The sequence below is a fragment of the Myiozetetes cayanensis genome, unplaced genomic scaffold (assembly GCF_022539395.1).
Source record: "Myiozetetes cayanensis isolate MyiCay16 unplaced genomic scaffold, myiCay2020 scf5-8, whole genome shotgun sequence".
Classification (NCBI taxonomy): domain Eukaryota; kingdom Metazoa; phylum Chordata; class Aves; order Passeriformes; family Tyrannidae; genus Myiozetetes; species Myiozetetes cayanensis.
The window spans coordinates 116,492,808-116,514,579 of NW_026087742.1; the positions used below are offsets into that span (position 1 = coordinate 116,492,808).

General features: G+C 45.2%; 1 protein-coding gene across 1 annotated transcript in view; it reads right to left on the bottom strand.

The window, feature by feature from the left end:
- BMP3 (bone morphogenetic protein 3) overlaps positions 1-21,262 on the bottom strand; it is a 90,960-nt gene extending 69,698 nt beyond the window's left edge. The window contains exon 1 of the mRNA XM_050332840.1: positions 21,117-21,262. Within this exon, the coding sequence (XP_050188797.1) occupies positions 21,117-21,159 (43 nt within the window). The 5' untranslated portion in view covers positions 21,160-21,262. The remainder of the gene's footprint in view (positions 1-21,116) is intronic.
- Positions 21,263-21,772: the final 510 nt, after the last annotated feature.

Here is a 21,772-nt window from a genome sequence, read left to right on the forward strand (position 1 = left end):
ACACTCAAAGAATATAAATCAGCAAAGCTTCTGAGCAACAACTTCCAGGTCTCCATATATTTGCAGGCACAACCTGAACTCCAAAACTGTGCTTGTACCCTCTTCTGCTGGGCTGAACCCACAGGCAGCAAGGTGTAGGTCTGAGAACACATTTACCATGTTCCGCTCACTGCCTCACATGAGCATCTGACCTGGCAGAAGGCAGTCATTTTAAGACTTCTTCCATAATATCAGTGTGCAGGAGGTGCAATTCCATATTTTGGCAATATATCCTGCCTAGTACAAATGTCTGGTCTGCATCAGAACAATGCAGAAAAAAGAAGCTTGGCTCCTAAATCAGACTGCAGCTCAGCAGTAGTCAGACTGTAAGCCCCAAAGGGCTCTGCAGCCAAGACCAGGGAAATATGTTTTTTGTGTCTGCTCGGACTTCTACAGTAAAGAATGTATTTGCAGAGCAACCATGGTGGAACTACACAAGAAGTGCTTTTCACTACAGTATCAAATAGTAATAGTGACTCAAAAGGTGGGGAAAAAATGGAAAAAAACAAACCAAACCAAACCACCACCAACAAAAAAACCCCAGCAACAACAAAATCCAAACAAAAAACCAAATCAAAAACCAAACAAAACCCCACAAAACAAAAACCAAAAGACCACCACCAGCAACAAAAAACCAAAACGAACAAACAAACAAAAAAACCACCAATGAGAGAGACCCGTAGTCAAGACCTTAGGAATTATATGGAAAACATATTTCTAAAGTAAAACATTTCTTATCATTCTAGACAGCTGAGAATGACTTTGGAGGAAGGTGTATTCCTCCAGTTAGTGACCACATGGAAATGCCAGCAACCACACTCCAACTGTTCAGAGTTGAAGCTTGCTATTAGCCATTTCTACCTTAAAATATCAATTAAATACCATTCTTATTTTGCAAAGACTAATTTATTCTCCCAGTCAGCAAGCAGAAACTGGCAACTACACCATACACCTGTTATTATGCATTACAATGAAATTAAAGCATTTAGAGAATTTGGCAAGTCCACGCTGCTGAAACTATGTCGGTGGTTTTAACAGTAAACACGCAGATGAACACTGCTCCTGCCTGCTAGGCAAACACTGCTGCACAAAGAACTCCTGATGGCCAGCAGCTGGCCTTTCAAGACAGTATCCAAAACATGCCCTCTGTGACACCTGCTCAGGTGGCGCGGGCGCGAGGCTGTGGCGGTACAGTGGGAGCAGCAGGGAAGGGGCCCAGGAACGGCCCCTCACAGGCGCTGACCTCAGTAGGGGAAGTGCACAGCACTATTTGTTCAGGTGCAATAATACAAATCTTTGGGGGTTGTTCCGCAGCGATAAAACAAAGAGGATTCCAAAGAATGCACTCCCTGTGCGACCTCTCGAGCCCCACTGTAAGCACACCGTGTTCGCAATATCCAATGATGGCCAGAAGCAAAATTATTGTCCTTTGAGGCCGCCAAGCACAGAGCACGAGCAGCTTTTCAAACTGGAAAAGTTTTATAGTGCTGCAGAGTGTAACTGGGACGTGGGGAATAACACAGGGACACGGTGGAGATTGGCTTTTTCTCCCCCAGCCGCTCCTTTCAGCTGCCCTAACCTTTTCATGTGAAAATAAACAGCACAAGCCTGCAATAAAAGGCAATTTATGTGTTGTAGCTGCACTAGGAGAGTACAGGGAGCTGGGGGCATCCTAGCACAGTCAGGCAACAGAGCTTGTGTCATTAATTACTGCTTTTGTTTAGGATAAGAAAATTTATATGAAACCCCATGAGCAGAGGTGGAAATTAGAACTCTATAATTTAGGGAAAAACTTTCCTCACCATGAGCAACAGAAAGTAGTGCAGACACCTCAGCATCAACAGTACACAACCATGGAAAACCAGTCTAAATGTGGGCTTCGTGCCCGGAGGCTTCGACACATACACACACCTGGGCTACCTTTATGGAGACGATCACTCCTGCAGTCCTAGCATGACCACGTGACAGCAGCTCACAGTGATAATTAGGTTACTGTAACCTCATTCACATGTCCAACAACATCCTTGTCCCAGGGGGTTGAAAAATAAATGTCCAAAGGATCTGTGACTTCCCAACAACGCACTGGCTGTTTCATAATGAATACAGAAACAGAATGATCAGTGACAATTTCCAGGAAGACTTTACATTCTTAGTACCCTTAGGCAACTGGAGGCACGTGCTGGATGCAGGTAAGCTGCTGTGCTACACCTGGCCTATTTCAGGGGCACAGAGAGGGACAAGGTGAGCTCAGGCCAACTATACTAAGATCAAGTCAAGCTGCTATCCTGAAGAAAAAAAGTAAAAAATGCTGGTATAGAAGCTACGGAAAAATACTGCTAAAAGGCATTTCCCTGCTTGTCTGTGTGAATCTGCCTTTTGCCTCTCAGCAACAGCTCTACTGCACTTCTGAGTAAAGTGGAGTTCAGGCACAACCATTCATCCTCATGAGCAAGAAAACCACAAAGGCACGGGACACAGCAGGACCCCGTGATCCTGGTGCTAAGACAGAGCTTGTAGAAAAGCTGTCAGATGAACTGGGTGTTCCATTGTCAAAGCCAAGAGGCCTTGGTCGTAGGAACAGATGTTACCAGCTGGAAGTTTTTAAAAAAAAAACATAAGCCTTAATCTGCCTCATCTTCTTGATGGCTGTCAGATGTAAGGGCACTGGAAGAAAAGCACAGAGGATCCCTCTGCTATAAGGAATTTGTCAAGGAATCAATCTGTTTCATCAGAAATTTTTCTCATTTTACTCCTTCCACCATCCATCTAGATCGCCAACACTTACACGGGTAGGTACCATCAGCATGGGGCTGTCAACACACAGCCTTCTGTGACACGGTTCCTGAGCCATTCCTGAGGCACAAGGAAGGGTTGGAATATTATACCTATGCTGTTTCTGCTGGAGTCTGAGGCAAGCCATCAAATTCGATATGTACTTGTATGAAAGATTAAAACAAAAGAGCAGAGCTAATGGGGAACTCATACACCAAGTTTAAAAATACACTTGCATTTTGACCGATTTCTATCAATGCCCTCTAACAAAACAAGACAGCTCTTGAAAGCACAAACCACTGGTTTCCACTGGGAAAGAAAGAAAGGCCTAAACTCCAGTTTTCTAATGGTCAGAAAACCCCAAAAGAATGAAACAGAACGCTCTCTTTCATTCAGAGTGGTCTCCTGTACGTGCAGTAGGTTCATTATCACAACGCTGTTCAGACATCAGCTGTGTGTACACACTGGTACAAGATTAACTGCAAGATCAACTCTGCTAAAAATGCCTACAGCAAAGCAGGTTTTGAGAGGGAAGAGCCTGTATACATTGCCCTGTGTAAACCAGACAGATGCTGGGAAAAGATGACAAGAGTTGTTTGATATGAATCCAAAATGCAGACATTTTCAACAAAGTTCTTTGTTAAAAGCTCACCTGACCCACTACATGGGCATTTAGATTTTATTCCTTTCAACTCTAGAGTGTTGAGGGCAAAAAATGATACAGATCAAGAAAGCAATGGAGCCGGTAGAATTCAAGAAGTGAATGTTACAGCTCCACAGCACTACCAGCCCAGGTGGAAGGCACTTTCTCCACATCTGGATACCTGAGGAGCGTTGAAACACCCTCCTACTGATGGTTTGAATAAATGCAACTCACATCAAGCTGGACACATATTCTGTCTCCATTAAGTGCATTGCCCTACATGAGCTAATTAAAAGCACTTGCATTGCCAGCTCTCACCTCATCATTCAGCTTTCAGTTTTTTCAAGAATCACACTGAGCACGTTGGACCGAAATAAAACTAGAGATTCCTCCTATGAAAAACACTTCCTTTTGCCTGTGGAAATAGCAGCTTCCATAAAATGGATCATCTTCACTGAACAAGAACAAAAAGGGCACTTGGGTTACTGCAATCCCATGCTTTCTCCTGGTGAAACTGCTTTCCATACAATAAAATCACAAATAATTTAAACAAGTCCTATACATACACCCGTGATTTGGCTAAATGCACTATCAGCAGCTCAGTTCCAAACTATATAACTCTGTAGAATTGAGCGAGTCAGACCCATGCTGGAAAGCAATCTCACTATTTTTAATGATTCTAAGCCCCATAACAGACTCCCAAATGAGCATTGAAAAGGGGTCAACAATATTTTGTGCAAGCATTACAGCAGGTCTTACGATTACACTGCACAGCAACAGCAAAAGCACAAAGATTAAGCCAGAGAAAAAGCAAAGATGAGCAGAAACCCGAGAAGCAAACCACTCTTGATTTTGGGAGAGTAATGTTCATAAGAGCAAAAAAACCGCTTAACAAGTTTCAAACTTACAAGTATGCAAAACCTCTTAACCTCTTATGCCAAAGACGGAACCAGTCCACCCAGCCTCCATATCAGAAAACACTGTTCAGAACAGTTAAGGTGAAGCCTTGCTCCTGTCAATAACCAATCTGCAGGTTGAACACTCTGATTCTCCCACTGCACATGGGAAGGACGGAACTGGTCAAACACAACAAACCACAAACTTGATTCAAAACACAAATGCCAACCCACATAAAGCCTCCCAGGTCAACAGGGAGCACTTCAATCATGGAGCCTGCAGCTTCCCTTGCTCCTCTGGCACACTTGCACCACAATGCCAGGCCTCAGACCACCTTCAAAGTTCCAAGGTCTGGAGTGTCCAAGCACAACCAGAGGTAACAGATCACCATCGTATGCTACAGCACTGATGGTTCCAACCAAAATTAAAGAATTGCAATGCTGAGCATGGCATAACCCAAATATCTGGCAACTGGTGGTCTTCTCCCTTTCTCTGTGAACCTGGAACATGTTACAGTTCCTGGACTGGCCACCCTTGCAGACCAAAGGCAATGTGCAGCTTTCTTGGGCAGCCTGCTGCCTCTTGCATGCTGAAATTGAAATACAGCAAATCATACAGATAGTCCATTTATTTCCTGCTGTCTGAAGAGAAGAATAAGGGAGGCAAGAGAAAACACTTCATGTATATGTATATATATATAGATAGATGGATACATATAAAAAAATAAATCCCCTAATGAGGCCGTCTGATAGTGCTGTTTATAAAGGGGTAGCAACCTCAATATAAAATTCAGCTACAGGTACACAGAAGGTGTATCCCTAATGCAGCAGCCCCTCCTCTGTACCAGCTGACCCACTCACACCTATGCCTGTACCCACCACAGTCTGGCACCCACGGAACTGTCTCTGAGCCACTGGAGGGACCAGGGCAGCAAAGCCACCACTACCTCAGCCCAGAGACGGGCTCACTGGGCCAGAGCCTCTCTGCATGGCAAGCGTCGCTGACTGGTAGGAGAGCAAGACCTGGTTCAGACCTGGTTCAGCCTGGTTCTCCTGTGCTCTGATACTAATTTGGCGGCTCCAGAAAGGTTTCCTCAAGCACAGCAGTATCAAAGGGGCTTCTAATAGAGGAAGGAAATAGAGGAAAGTAATTCCTCGAGCAAAACTGAAACAAAGAATTCAAGCACAAGAATACACAGCTGCTTAAATGCTCCAGTAAATATAGATTGATCAAAAATCTCCTTCCAGTCCCAGAAACGCAAGTCCACCTTTTGACTGTGGTGTAACAAACTTTGGCCTAACACACATCTGGTTCAAATTAGCACCTGCATACCTCAGTTATTAAACAAAAATCAGAGCTCTCCACGTGACCTGCAGAGTCCTTGTGCACAAGAACTTACCCAACAGCATCGTGTCTTCCCTCATCAGATGTGTGTGGTGTGACATAACCAAGGCAGCACTGCAGCGCAATTGGCACCACTTCAATTCCCAAGCACCGGCTCACGTTTCCCATCATGCCATTTTAACATGGATGCTATGGGCTTGGTGGCTAATGGATGGAGTCCTGGAATTTGACCTCAGCTCCTTCAAATTTAACTTAAGTCTGATGAACTAAATGCAACCTCTAGGGAAAAATGCATCTGTCAAAACCACCGCTTGCAGCATATGGCCTGAGAGGTATGCACCGGCCATTTCCATCTTCATTTGCTGCACCTAACTTTAAGTGCCTGCTATGCAAACTGGATTTCAATTGAAAAGTTGCTGCTCTAGATATTTTTCCAAAACAGCACTTGGGGATTTGGATGGGTAAAGCAAATTGTTTTATTGTTGAAGCACACATCCTGGTGTCAGGGAGACTTAGTTTCTACTTCTGAGTCACCACATATACCATGTAAGCCAACACAGCTACTTTGCTACCATCTCCACAACTCATCCCTAACCTGGCGTACCGGTGCTCTCGGAGACAGAGGATTTGCACCAACTGAGAGTAAAACTGTTCATTTCTTATTGTTCTCATATTCAAACCACAGTCAGCAGCCATAGTCCCTCACAACTGTCAGTAGGTTCAAGAATTTGGGAAACTCCTGCAAGTGATATACCTGTTACTGGCATCCCGAGACTCCCAGTGCTGCCTCTGGGCACTGCGCAGATGCAGCCTTCTGCAGGCCTTTAAACATCAGCTAAAAACTCATTGACTCACAAGGAAAAAGACCTTCACTGAAAACAAGTTTTATGAGAAGGGGAAAAAAAGCAGGGGGCTTGTAGCTGCCTATTTTTTGTTCACTAAAGCAGAAACCATTGGGGCAATAATATACTGGAACATACAGGAAATGCATAAATATACGTGGGTATAAATAACTCTATATGCATATGTTTATACATTATTTATATATTTATATGTATATTTATATATGTATATACATTTAGCTGCCTATTAAGGCATTGAGTTAGTCTTGTCAACAACTCTCCATTTTCATACGTTCCTCCAACCTTTTGAGAGGCCCAGTAGATTTCCCTAAATTCCAACTGTATTTCTCACAAGAGAGCTGTGACAGTATATTTCTAGCACAGAGACACCTCCTCATAGTCCGAAGTCCTTCCAGCGACCACCCCAAGCACAGAGTAATTGAGCAGATGAGAAGGACTTCCTTACTACAGCTCTCAGGAACATGAGTGACGGTCCACAGGTTGGGTCACATCTGAAGCTGACACAAGCTGGACCTGGGTCCCCATGCTGTGTTGTGAACTCACTTCCACTCCGATCTCAGCATCCTTCACACCTCAGTGTGGGCTTAAGTTATCAAAACTGACCTAACAAAACCTTTGGGTCTAGTTTTCATGTGTTTCATCAAGCAGCTGATGTTCTGGTCTAAAGCCCTGGTTAGCAGCAAGCTGAAGAAGCTCAGCACTGAACCCTCACACGTACATTTCTTCAGATCTGCTCAGACTGATGCTTAAATGCAATTCTGAATAAGAATATTTTTGTTTCTACTTACTCTAGCCTATGGTAAACAGCTCTTCAAGATATGCCCCGGGAGCTCCTGGCAGTAATCACACTCCAAGGGCAGTCGGTCTCAAACTGCAACATTAATTTGTTCTGCACTTGCCCAAAGACTGCACAAAGAAAACTTCCAAGTGCAAACAGCAAGACATCCAAGGAGATTAGATTAAATGTCTCCCTTTTCATCTCTGCAGAGCACTTGCCAGTAAATACTCTAACTGGTGTTGGGACAATGTGGTGCAGCTGTTCATTAGAGCAAACAAGAGGAAATCCTTAAAGACAGGAACTTGCAGCCGCTTGACTTCCACACCAGAATAGAAGCAGCAAGTGCACACGTCCATGACGTGATTTCACGCTCACGAGCAAAGTCTGGCCTCGCCTTACACCGCCAATGAGCCTTTCTGTGCACTGTAGCAGAGAGCTTTCCAGTTCCGTTCTCCTGGGCTCCCATGCTTACACATCCAGTAGCTGAGATGTACGTAACTGCAATTTTACTTCACAAATACTGCTGAGCTCTTTTCATGCCTCATTTTCTTCTTGGAGTTCAAGTCTTCACTAATTATTTCAAACATTAAAGGGAAAAAATGCAAACCATAATTGACACAATTATTACACACAGAAAAAAGGAAAAATTCTCATGGTTTGGAAGATGAGGGGACTAAAGATTTTTGTGTTGGGCTTTCTCCCCCTTTTGTTCTTTTTTCTCTTTAAGAACAGCACATGCAAAACATTTGTGAAGCCAACACAGCTGCAGGGCCCGCTCACCAGACCAGGACTGTCTACTCAGTATCCTTTCTAGTTTTTTATAGATACAACTTAAAAACACCATGAAATTTATTTCCTGTAATAATGATCCACAAATATCTTCTTTAAAAGTCAACGTTTCAGCAAAACGCTCCCAAGAATGTGGAGTTATGCATTTACATTGTCTTAGCACAGTCCTTCCCTCCCCCCTTCCTTCACTGTTCCCCCTCAGACTCTCTTAGGTGTTTTATTTCACCTGCCGAGGTGTCTGAGGTTTACAAGGCCACGCTGGCACTGCCATAGCCACACACAGCTTACTGGGAACTGGCACACCCCACAACGGAGAAAGGTTCCAACAGACAGAAAAAAACATATGGGGTCAGGGGTTTTTCCCTTAAATTTTCCCCTTTCCTACAGTAAATTCCTGGCTGCTGGCTGGGCTTAAATCACAACAGTGTGGTAAGCAAAGAACCCTGTTCACAGGCATGTGCATCCATCCCCACACACCAGGAAAGATGTGCGAAGAGCCTGCCTCCATTCACTATTAAGGATGCAAAACTGTCTGTGAGAATACTGCACTTCAATACCTGTCAACTCACACTACTCTACACATGGAAATGTATATAAAATGCAAGCCGAAGAAATCCTGTGGCCTGCTGTTCTGCTATGATGACATTTTCCATTCCGTTAATTCCACTCCGTTACGTAAAATGCACAGAATCAGAGAGTATTCTCAGTCAGAAGGGACCCACTAGGATCCTCAAGTCCAGCTCTTAAGTGAACGGCCCATATGGGGATCGAAGTCACAACCTAGGCGTTACCAGCACCACGGTTTATGTGAATAAACTCTCAAAGCCTGGAGAAGTTGATACTATGAACTTGTAGAAAAAACTACATGAATAGGAACACATTCCGTGATGCAAGACAGTGGTTCATCGCTGTTTGAATTCCACGTTTTCCCCTTTCTTTGGCTTAACGAGCAGGCCAACCTACAGGATCATTGCAAAAGATAAAGTGGACACTAAGAGCACAACACGCTGTGTTGTCAGGGGATGCCAGACAAACCTGGAAAAAAAGCTTGACTTTTAAAATACCAGCTACTACTGATGTGAGCACCATAACCCACAGAAGAGCAGAAAATACACTGAAAACATACAGTTCTGAATTTCTGAACAACTTGGTTTATTGTCCAGTCTCCAGCGGCACAAAGATGCAGTCAGAGGCAGGGATACCTCGGGCTGTTACAAGCCTGATGAGGAGAACATAATGTACTTAACTCACATTCACTGCCCAAATATCCCAAGCTGATGTCAAAGCAAGTCCTGTCACAGTGTTTGTCAGGCACTGGATTGTCTCCTCTCTGGTTGAAGGCTGTTCCACTCCCCCGCATCAAGTGAACCTCCATTGCAGCCTTGAACTCTGTGGAGTCTTCCTGCCCCCTCTTGTCACTGCTCCATTACTGCCACGCACAGTCCGAGTTCCAAGGATAAAATTATCTCTAAATGACGATCTGTCTGAGGCCCAGGGTGCCTCTAGTGCATCTTGGCTGATCTCCAGCTTCACCTCAGAACCTAATGGCTCAAATATATTCTGATCCATTAAAATAAAGTATTCCAATTGACTCAACTGACTTTGGAGTCTCTCTCTGTTTCCAGAGGTACTTTTCGAGATTTAGCAGGTGCTCACCAACCTTCCCTCCTGCCTTTGGTGCCCACGTCAAGGGCAAAGGGCTGGGCTGTGCAAGTCTCCATGAGGTTGAAACACAAGAGTGTTAGGAATTTCTCTTAATTTTTTCTTTAATCTTAATATTTCAGCTGCATGACTGACCAGGTCATTACCTCTGGGGAGCAAGGTCTGCTCAATGCTGAGCATTTCGGGTCCACAAACCAGGAACAAGCGCAGCCTTCATGTGGCACTTCCAGAAACAGAGAGGCACTCACAGTCATTGCTTCCAAAGGCCCAGGAAGGAAAGTGCTTGTCTGTCAATCCCAGCTAATTACTGTACATTACACTGTGTCCAGTACCAACTGCTGACAATGACTGTTTAACATTTCCAGCTTGAGTAGATGAAATAAAAAGCAGGAAAGTGTCCATTTTTTTTTCCCTCCTGATATCTGCTGTGGTGTTTCTGTCTTGGAGAGCACGAGACCACTTTAGTTCCCCATTGTTTAGGTAAGACTATGACATATCTCCCAAGAAGAATCCATCTTTTCTGAGATCTCCTAATACTGTGTGGACCCTGTGGTGCCACCACTGTACCAATGTCACAACTCTCACTTGTAACTCAGAAGAGCAGTTTCATCACAGAATCCATCCCTTACCAGAAAATAAGCAACCTGCAATTCTTCAAACAGGTCTTTCACCTTCCTGCTGCATTTCTCACACGAACACAAGTCAGTTCTGCTGCATCTACCCGCCTTCTCTCTCAACTACAGACCACTCTGACTTCCCTCAACCCACTCCTGCTGCCATCTGACTGCCCTGAAGGAACCATGTCTACGCTGGCTGGGCCACGGCCCGTCCCGGCACGGCCCTGCTCCTGCCACGGTGCCACGCCACACATGCTAGCTGGGAAGTCCAGGTGGGAGCCAGTCCTCTGCTGGGCCTCTCAAAGAGACTGGAGACGTAGCCTGAAGCCACATCCTATACTCTTATTCCATGTGCTACGTTCAACCGGAAAAGCCCACACAACCTACCTTCCCTGGTTACTCCTCTAGGCAAATCCGTGAGCTGGGCCACATCACAGACAGATTTACCATTTCTTATCCACCAAGTAAAGAACTGACATCATGCAACAGAAAATCTTTGGTCTCTATTGTAATCATTTCCCTCTTCTGTTTGCTTAGCTTTTAGGTTCTCAGTAAATGATTGTTCTAAGGAACGAACAGAATAATCCCACAAACAGAAACCTGCTCCTAATCACTGAGAAAAAAGAAATAAGAAAGAAAGAATCAATATGCCTGACTGTATCCCCCCATATATTAAACTCCAAAGCCTGTGATACTGTTCATTTGTCACATCCTCAGCATCAGTGTACAGGAACAGCCATCAGTCAGAGTATTAGTCAATGACATCACCGCAGCAAACAGAAAGGGAGACAGTGCTCACCTTATAAAGGGAGAGTAGCAAACACCTCATGATGTGGAAAGTTCAAATGGTTTCATTCTCTATAAAGACCATACTTAAGCCTAGAGAAGGCAAGGGAGAAATTTCATGACATGAAGTTGGATTAATTGAAGTGACACGGGAACAGAAGTTGACACGTTATTCAAGTTCCCTGTGCTACAGAGCCCTGCTCAAGAACCAGACTCATAACAGTGCCCAGTGCCAGCTCCACCAAAAGGGTAGGAGCCCATTCTGGACAAGACTCTGTCAAGTTCGGATGGGTCCTTTCCCTTGGCTTTGGAATAACTACGAATAACTGTAGCAGAACCTTCCTTGCTTACAAGGTTGCAGCTGTCCGCACTAGAAGGCAGCAAGTCTTCATCCTACCACACACGTTCTGGCTCAGCTTTGTTCAAAGGGACAGCAGGAGTTTTCCTGGAGATAAGGGCTACAGGCAGCCAAAGGACAGGGTAACCTCCTTAAGGCACATCCCCTCCCTACAAACCAGCGGGATGCTCCCTCACCTGCCATCAGTCAGCACACATACACAGCCGGCCACAGAGAGATCGGTCCGTGCTCACACCTGCACAGACTTCTCTCTGAATTTGTACTTCAGTGTGCAAAGCTTTGCTCCAGTGAAACCAGACACATTCCACACACTTTGGAAAATGTTACTATTTATAGAATATCCAGTGATCTTTTGCTATACTAAAGTTTCATCCCTCCTATGTTGTTCATAGACATTTTCCATAAAAAGTAAACTTCACTGCTTTGCAGTTAATGGATAGATTCTGAGGGGAAAAACTGAGGGGCAACTCTCCTGGGAATGCCATCAAGGGCTGTGGGTGTAAACTTGGTCTATCTCATTTGGAAACCAAAATGTTAGAAATGCATCCTGTGGGTTGACTTTGGGCACTTGAGATGACAAATAGGACAGCAACCCAAGATATGGGGTAAGGTCTTGTAGCTGATGTAAAGCAGCTGAACATCGAGCTTTTCCACGCAGGAAAGACTTTAGGAAAGGTGATTTGTCCCACAGCGCTCTCAAACTGTGCATGTTGTGCTCAAAGTGCGTGTGCCCCTCCCTACCAGTATGCTCTGCACCTGGCACTGGGGAAGCTGGACAGCTCTTGGAAAAGCCCTCTCTGCCATGCACCCTTCTCAGGTACTTCAGAGCCATCTCCTGATCAGTTCTTGCTGACAACAGCTGTCCAGTGCTCCATCAGTGAGTCCCACAGAGCAGGTAACAGACAGCCTGAGCATTTCCTTGAGCTTACTTTGGGCAAAGAACCCCAGAGTACTGGATCTAATGGTTGGATACATTCATAGAAGGTATTAGTGCTCATTCTCCTCTACTTAGGGAACCCTTTTCTGGGCAAATGGCAAATCAGGTAGGTCAGGACTAGTATGTCCCAATTCACCCGATCCACACTTCCAAATAGTGTTTAACTTCTACTAAGTGATTAAAGAGAACTAACTCGTCCTTGTTTTTAACTCTGGGATTGCTGCACCTGCATTGGGCACCCAGTCAGGAGCCCCAAGCTGGCCTGCCAGAAACGGCACCCCCAGGATGTTCCAGGGTGCTGACTCAGCACCAGCTCACTGGCAAAGCAGCATCAGGCATGATGGATGCTGTTTGGCTTCAGCTAGTCAAAAAAGACATGTATTTACCAGAGTCAAAGAAGACTGGGAAAAAAGCAGGCAGACGAGAATGAGAAAGAGGTAAGGTTTCTAAACAACTGCAATCCCCAGGAACAGGTCACTTCAGCAACTTTTTATTCAGCTTGGTCTTCCTACTAGCACCTACAACTGAGAATGTGTTGGGGCTAAATTCAACAAATATTGGCCATGTAAAAGGCTGAACATACACAGAAATCTCTCCAGAGACCAAAACGTCCCTTGCTCTGTCCCATTTCAGGTGCAGCAGACTAGTGTCACAAACACCATTTTCATCTCACCATTTTTGTGATTAGTCTGAACAACAACCCACATTACTGCAATGTAGCCGAGACCTGCAGGAGCTACATCAAGTTCTTCTAGTAAGATTTGGAATCCCCTCCGCCAACCTCATTACTAGTGGATTCAACAGCATTGCTCCACACTAAATGAAGCAGAAGGTACGGGTAACAAACCTATCACCAATAAAAGCCAAGTGTTTGGACACACTCTTTAGGACAGGTGTTATGTAGACTTCACACAAAGAGAAACAAGAGTCCTCCACAGCCCTTGTACATCAGCTAGTCTGACAGCTCAAATAAAAATCATAAAAAAACAAGAAAGGGGGGAAATGAACCAACAAAATGATGATTATACACAGAGCAAGAAAGCTGCCAGCCACTCCTCTGAGCGTGCAGACCCACCTGACACCAGCACAGACCTCCAGTTCACAGCAATGCATCTATTCATGTGTTTCTGCTAGGTTTGCATTGCAGCTTCTCTGCCAACTTCAGGAGGAAATCAGTATTTTCATAAGATAACTTCTCCTTCTTTTCTGCTTTATTTTGCTACTAAACTGCACGGAGTATTGCAAACACTCTGTTAATGCTGCTCTCCTGTGGTCAGCTGCACACAACAATGTTTATTGGAAGAGACTGTGACAAGTATGATGATGTTTGCTATCATGAGTAGTAATTCACGGGGAATGCAACAAACGCATTCCTAAGTGATAACCAAGCAGCGATTATGAACTCAGGCTTCTGGTTCACTTCAGAGCTACTGGATATCTGGTTTCCTTTTCAGTTTAGGAGGGCCAGTGCTCCATCTCCCATCTAGTTTGCTTTCCACATGCAACAGCCCCAAGGCAGCTGACAGTTACTCCCCTTCCATGTATGGATGCTACATGTTCATTCAGAAAATACCCTGAAAATAACGTGTTTTTAGCAACTGCCTGAAATGGTGATTAGGAAAGGTATTGGCCAGGTCTGCAGATTGAGCTCAACTCCTCACACACACCTGGTTTGTAAACCAACTGAAAAGCAATATAGCATTGCCCTATCAAACAGGGATACACCCAGAGAGCTGGCAGGTGAGTCCACAGACACCTGTGCATTCTGATCATGTTTCCTGTGCTCTACTCTCCACCTCGGCAACTCAGCTTGTTAAAGCAAACGTTTCCAAATGGGGTGAGGACTTTGGGTGCGTCGGGGCCAACTGAGATATCATGCATTGTCCCAGCAGCATGGGTTGGACCCCGTCCATCCCTGTGCCACCAACTGTCCTGTTTCAGACTGACAGTGGGGTACGGGAGCCACTCTACAATCTCCAGACACCTGTGCCCCACAGGCTGGCGGGGCAGAGAGAGGAGGTGAGGAGCTGACCCATACAGTCCCTGCAGGCTCCTGGTCAGAGCCCGGCTCTCGGGCTGCCGCCCTCACATTGCTCCTGTCTCAACCTTACGCACACTTCTGACTGCCAGTGCAGGTGTGAACTGCACCTGGTAAGGCATTCCCTTTGTTCTGTGTGTTACCAAAACAGGACCTGCACGAGTGCACCTCTTGCTGTGAGGTTACTGGATCATACCTCAGGGAAAGGCCCACTGCTGCGGGGCAAATGGCCGGCTGCTACTGCTGCAGTCAAGTGAAATCATACACAGCACAATTTTTTCGGGCCCCTTATCCTTTGTTGTGGTGGATTTCTTCTTACAACACCTTAGGTCTCATGCTCAGTTCAATTCGTGATCCCCGATGCAATGTGTCATTTACTAGACTTACAAAATTCATTTTTCTAATGCTTTTGAAGCTCAATTTTTTCTGCGTTTTGCTTCAGGTCTTCTTATACCCCAACTGTGGCTCCACCTTCTGTGCACTCCCAAGTCCTCAGGAATTGAGCTATCCAAGAAGGCAATGAAATACCTCCAACTTCTCTTGGAAAGCCAGGATGTGCTTTATGGCCACCTAAATATCCTTCAAGAACCAAAACCTGCACACAGTTCAGCTCCTAGTCCAGAAGCACATTTAGTGCTGCAAAGACATGCAATTAATCATTCTTGCAAACCAGATCTGAAGGGGGAACGAACAACTCCCACCTAAAGCACTGGGACTTTTCTCTTTTGTTATCATGCACCGGAAAGAAGAACAGTTCAGAAAGATTGTAAGAAATGCTACACAAGGTGTCCCTTCTCACAGCACGGGGGTTGGACTCATGACCTTTAAAGATGCCCTCCAACACCTACTATTCTACAATTCCATTCTATGATTTATAGACTTAGCTGCTATTTCCTGCCTCAGTTGGCTCAGATACAACATTCTGGGGCACTTCTGGACACTGCCAGGGCATGTCCAGAGGTTCCACAGTAAGAGCACCCCTGCTCACAACAGCAGCATGAACTACATTAAACAATCCTTTTTAATTCACCTGATGCTCACAAGTATAACACACATCCCACTGAAACAACAGCTTCCCGACCAACTTCTGCAGTGCCAAAATTCCACTGTACGTGAACGGAGATTGGAATGTCATTAACTCCTGTTAGCAACGACAGCCAGCTCCTGACAAATGACAAGGTGTTTCACCAAGGCGTTCAGGAAGGGGCACTTTGTGTGTGCCCAGCAGGCATAAGGAACTATCCTCAGAGTTACATGTACCAGCTTGCCAGTGGGATCTTGTATGGGACTCGTTTTGGCTTCTGGAGCAGCCAGTGGGCTCACACCTGCACCTGCAACAAGCTACTGCTGAGAACCACTACAGCTCCAATGTTGCTCCCGGTTCCAAACAGGGAGAACCCAGCTGACAGCAGCAGAGGAAGACGAGGACAGTATGGACCCCAAGGGCCTTACTCACACTGAAGAGTTTTAATTTCGTAACACGGTGCTGCCTCAAGGCAGACTATAACTCAGTGGCACACACACACACACACACAGATGGAGTTGTGGCTCCCTTGAGCTCAAAAGTGTCACTGTAGCCACTGCCTTCTGCAAGGGCACAACTGCACCTCCCTTGTAAGCACCCCAGCACCCCCAGATGTGGTGAGCAGCCAGTGTGGACATGTTCTCGGCTTTGTGCGAGCAACCTACAGAACGATGGCCCCAACACAAACACACAGCCTTAAGGGAAACTTGCTTTTTTGTGATCTGCATTAAAAGTTTTCCAATTGGTATTTTCTGACTTTAAACAAGGCAATTTTGTTGGAATACTTAATTAGCAAAGGGCTACCGCAGAAAGAAAATTCAGGTTAGAGATACAAATCTGTGAGCAAGTCAGTCAGTGTCAAAGACCAAGCAAGTCATCTTTAAAAAAGTGAGTCACACAACAGTCTGAAGACTCGCTTTTAAATCTTTAAGACTGAAACCTAAAGTTCTTCAGGGGGTAGGAAGGATATTTAGCTTTTATTGTTCCTCACAGTACAAGTAACTGGAAGTTATTCACAGCTGATACATCACTGAAATTATAAAGTTCATGTATTCCATGAAATGTACTCAGCTCTCCTAACTTTCACTTCACTTCCAATTAATCACAGCAGAGAATGAAGAAATAAAAGATTCTCTGCATTTCTCCTCATTGTTCACGTGCTTTCCGACATGGAGTCTCAGCTTTTGCAGTCTGCTCATAGGGAACATGCACTACAGGGAATCAGGCCATTTCCAGGCATTTAAAATCATCTACAATTCACCTATTACAAGTAATGAGAACCATTTGTTTACGATACCATGGCTATGACTTACAGAGATGGATCTTGGGGAGGGAGGGGAGCAATAACTTTATGAACTGGTCATTTGTAAGATGTATTTCTCCAGAACAGACTAACAGCTGATCACCACAAACAGAAGCCACACTGAACATCATAGCTGCTCTATCATTTGAAGTAACGTTCTCTGCTTGCTTTCTTATCCCCTTTCTGCTGCCAGTACTTCATGATCTGACAAGTGAAATAACAGAAATGAAACTGCACCATAAAGGGACAGTCAGCACCCCAACAGCTGGGTTTGGGGTTCAGAGGACTCCAGATCCAGTGGCCCCATTTCCAAGAATTCCCAGTGCTTTTGTGCTCCTGTTGCCAAATGTGCATCATCATGAAGTGCACTAACAGCAGCAGTAGAGCATCACACAGATGGTTTCCAGACATAAAAGGTTCCACTTGCCACTTGCATAAGAAGGTCTCAACGAGTAACATTATTTCCACACCTCCCTACCCACATTTTCACTGGGAAGAACAGCACACTAAGCCTTCAAGAGGTGAAACAGAAATCTGACATCTGCGACCAGGAAAGGCAGTCTCTTTCACACTACGTTGTACAGTGATACGGAATCTGATAGGTATTTTGTATTTCAAGGGTAGAAGTGTTTGAAATTAACTTATGATTCCTGGCACAACTCATGCAATTTCCATAGCAATTTATTAAACAGACAAACACGGCTTCGGTTAAAAAAAATAAACACCTCTATAACACCCTCCTTTTCCTGAAAGGGAACATTTCAGAGATGTTGGGAAACAGTAAAGGGGAAAGAAATCATGGCAGCAGAACACTGTTGCTCAAATACAACTCCATCTTAAGCTTCATCCAGTTTTCCACTCATGTAAAAGCCCTACTGGAAACTCCTCTCAAGCCACCTACAGCAGCTGCTGTGAAAGGTTCCAAAGGAGTAAGTGTAACCAGTGCCTTCCCCACCCATCCGCAGTGGAACAAGGGAGGGAGGATGAACCCTCAGCTTACTAAGGTCTTTAATTTTCACCAACAGATTCCACCTACTTATTGGAGTGCCTAAATGGTTTTGACGCCTGCACTGATATGAGAACACAACTAGAACTTGCTCCAATCACCATAAAAGCCATGTCCAAGCTTACAGAGTCCTCGGACACATCAGTGTGGCTGTAGTCTTCCTCTCTGCCCCATCTTGCCAAGCCCCTCCCAAAAGGTCAGCCTCAGAGACCTGCTCTGGGACACAGAAAGGAGTTCCCCAGTACTGCAGAATTTCCTAAGGCTTTTGGCAACACCAACGACCAAGGACCCACAGGGCCCTTTATCACCTTAAATAAACAAGTAATATTTAATGCATACCAGAGTAGAGGTGAGGGCTAGACAGGGTCAACACACACCTGTGTAAAGAAGTCCAGACCTGTCTGCCTGCTGAGTTCTTCTGCTCACGAGACACGCACGGGGTTTCAGGTGAATTCGAGCTCCTACAGCTGATTTCTCACACACACTTTTCTGGAGCAAGCTTTTGAACAGAACTGGTTAATAAAGAAATATCTGTCACGAAAGGCTTGCTTTAGAGAATGAACCTCTCAGACCAACCTGACATATGAGTGGCCTGCAAAAGCCAATAGGAAAAGGGAAGCAAAGAGCAACCTCAGCTACTGTTGCTGGTGTTGGGTTTTTTACAAAAGGATAGCTGGATGTACATGTAGGAAAGACACAGAAGATCATCTGCTGGCGGAGGCTGGTTTCTAAGGGTCCAGACATACCAGAGATCCCACAGGCAACATCTGTGGGGGAGAGTGCTGACACTGCTCGCTACATATCAAGATGCAATACCCCTGTTGCTGTGACATCCACAAACAATGCTGACAGCCTTCAAATAAGGGGCTGAGCCCGGCTGTGGATAACGCCACAGCAAAATAAGGATTGCAAAAAGCTTTGTCAAGTTCACACACGCTCAGCTCTGAAAAGCTTTCTACACGGTTTTCTTTTTCCTCTCCCATTTCTGGAGTAACCCTGAAGTCCTGCTCTGCAGCAGGCAACCCCACAGCTTGCACTGCTTCCACCTCCCAGGGAGAAGCAGATTCCAGATATCCCAAACTGGACAGAACCATGCAGGAACCACGTAGACGCCTCATTGAGCACAGCCAGAATCCTGCCATGCCAGCACTGCTCCAGCTACCAAGGCTCCTCCACAGCCAGTGTACAAGCTCCAAGAGCCCATGGGTGGTCCCTAAGGCCGTACGGAACCGTCTGCAGCCCTGCTGATGACACAGGTGGCACTCTCCAGATTAAAAACCCCACGGCTCCATAGGGAAAACCTGCTCTCTGCTGGTTCAATAGGTACACAATAGAGAAAAACAAAAAAGTCTTTAATGTGTCTTTTTGATTGCAGTCAACAGTTTAAGTTCTGAATCACCAGCTGAAATACCTTCTCACACCTAAGTGTATTAAGCAAATATTACAGAGTCTCCTGTACACCAGCAAACTGGAGGACAATTAGAGTTGAGGCTGGAATTACACAGTCAGTGCACTTCGTTACATCTAGGTTTGTACTGAACAGCTTGTAATAACTCACTGTTCCAAAAGCTTTTGATACTTCAGCAGAGGCTGTTTCGGGGGCCTAGAAATGGCAGCACTGTAGGAAGCCTGGGAACTGAGACCAGCTGTCTTCATTTTGGTGGGACACTTACTGTTTATGCTTTATTTTAATTTATAGATGAGCTCATACTTTATTCACCCTAATCTCTTAGAGCACCACACGTTATTCATGAGAGCACTGAAACCTTACTAGAGCTTTCTGAGTCCATCTCTGCTTAACGCAACTGGGTTGGCTCCCACTGCTTGTTTAAACATCCTCTGGGGCAGCACTCCAAGGACACACAGCACGAGGGTGGAGTGGGGGACTCAATGTATTACAGACATGCCTCAGAGCAGCAGAAAAAGGGAACAAATGAAAAAAGTTACCCCCAAAAATCTTTTGGATGAGGAAAGGTTATCAAAAGTCACCTTTCCAAATTACAAAACCTAAGTCCTGTGGCCCCTCCGTACAGCCAGAAACACCTCTTGCCTGCACTGCCAGCCTCTCCCTGGCTGGAAGGGCTCTGCCTAACCAGGAGCGACCCCGTCTGTAAAACAAGGAAATTGCAGTTCCTTTACAAGGTTCTCAGGAAACTGCGGCCAGAGAGGGAACTGCAGGAGTCAGGGGATACAATTGCCAGTGGTGATTACATTTTCAAGGCTAAACCATCGTGGCACTGTTTCATCCTGTCTCATTTCTGCCATACGTTTAACCTTTGGTGTCCTATTTTTCCCAAAATATCCCAAGAAGCACAGTTCCCAGGAGATCTGTCAGGCAGCAGACACCATGAGCTGTTTGAAGCTCACGGAAAAGCTTGCTCACGTATGCTGTGGCACCACACTTCACGCATTTCCGCTGCAAATCCCAGGGGCTAATTAACTCACCATGAAAAATAAATACTGACCCTGGAATTATGGAAGGGAGGGAGGCGAACAATGCTTTTGCTTCAGTCAGGAGAGTCAAAGGATATCAAAACAATCATTAGCATAGCCTGAACAGTTTCCTAAGCGGTCCCAGGAAATAAAGTCACAATGATTCCTGACTTCCAGAGCACCCAGCGCTGCCTTCGCAGTCACCTTAACTACTTTTCTTTAACATGAAGGCCATCTTAAGGGAGAGAAATCCAGACTCCTGCTTCTCCTTGAAGAAGGTATCAAAGAGCAGTATTCTCTCTGAACACAGCAGCAAGAGCAGGATGCTCTTCCTAAGGCAAAATTAAAGCTATTAAAAAGCCAAGAACATAGGACAATCCTCCCTTTAACCTGAAGGGTATCGATCCGGCTATACTGACAAGTGGCACTTGAAACTTCAGCAACACATTTCCCTGAGCCAACCAGCTGCACATGGGGGAGCAGCAGACAAGGCAGGAGCAATCCCAGGTGCCCCTGGCAACACGACACTGGCAGGCAGAGTCCCCAGACAGCTCTGCCAGGGGCACAGGGACATACCACAGGGGTACTGTACAGGGACATTCCTCGGCTACCCCAACACTCAAGCACCCCTTCAATACTCTGCAGGAAAACTTCAAGACCACCGCTGCTAATGAGTTCCAAAGAAAGCCTCTCAATGCTCTGGCTGGATCTTCCTCTATTCAAAGCACCCACGGCAACAAATTTTACAAGACACTAATCTACAACTCCTTGTGAAACCAAAACACGTCACTTAATGTTTTCCTTCTTTTCTTCACCTTGTCACTTACCTTTCATAGGCTTCTGCAGAGTGTTTTCAGATGCTTTGCTCATACAAAAAAAATTAACATCAACATATTTCTAGATCTCAAGAAATCTTTTGTCAAATAATCTTGTCGCGCGTTCCACCTGAGGTCTTCCTGTAAAATACTGCATTTTCCTTTCAGATTCATTCTTAACCTGTTAAGAAAATCAGGTACTCACAGAAACTCTTCTGGGACGATTTGCTGCTTCTCTCTGTGCTTGGGCCTGCACGTAGTCATTGTTCAGGTCTTGTCCCATGTTTGCTAGTGACCTAGAGAAACAAAAGGCAGAATTACTGGTATTAATTATTGCCACAGGCTTTGGGTTTACTGTTGGGTTAAGTGCTCCATAAATATAAGCAGGCAGTCCTCAACATACTGAAGCTTATTTGTCTATTCTCTGTCCTGCTTTTACAAACTGTGAAACCACTCCTCAGGACTTATCACTGCTGCAAATCTATAACAGAACAACGGTTTATCCCAAAGGTGACTTGTACTAACACATTTTTCCTTACCTATCCGGAGCAATGTAAGCGCTCATTTTATCTCTCCAGCACTCTGGCCGAAGTCCCAGAAGCACAAGAAAACCCCATTTTCACAGCGTACCAATAGAAGCTCGAAAAGACTTAATACGTTATTCTTCA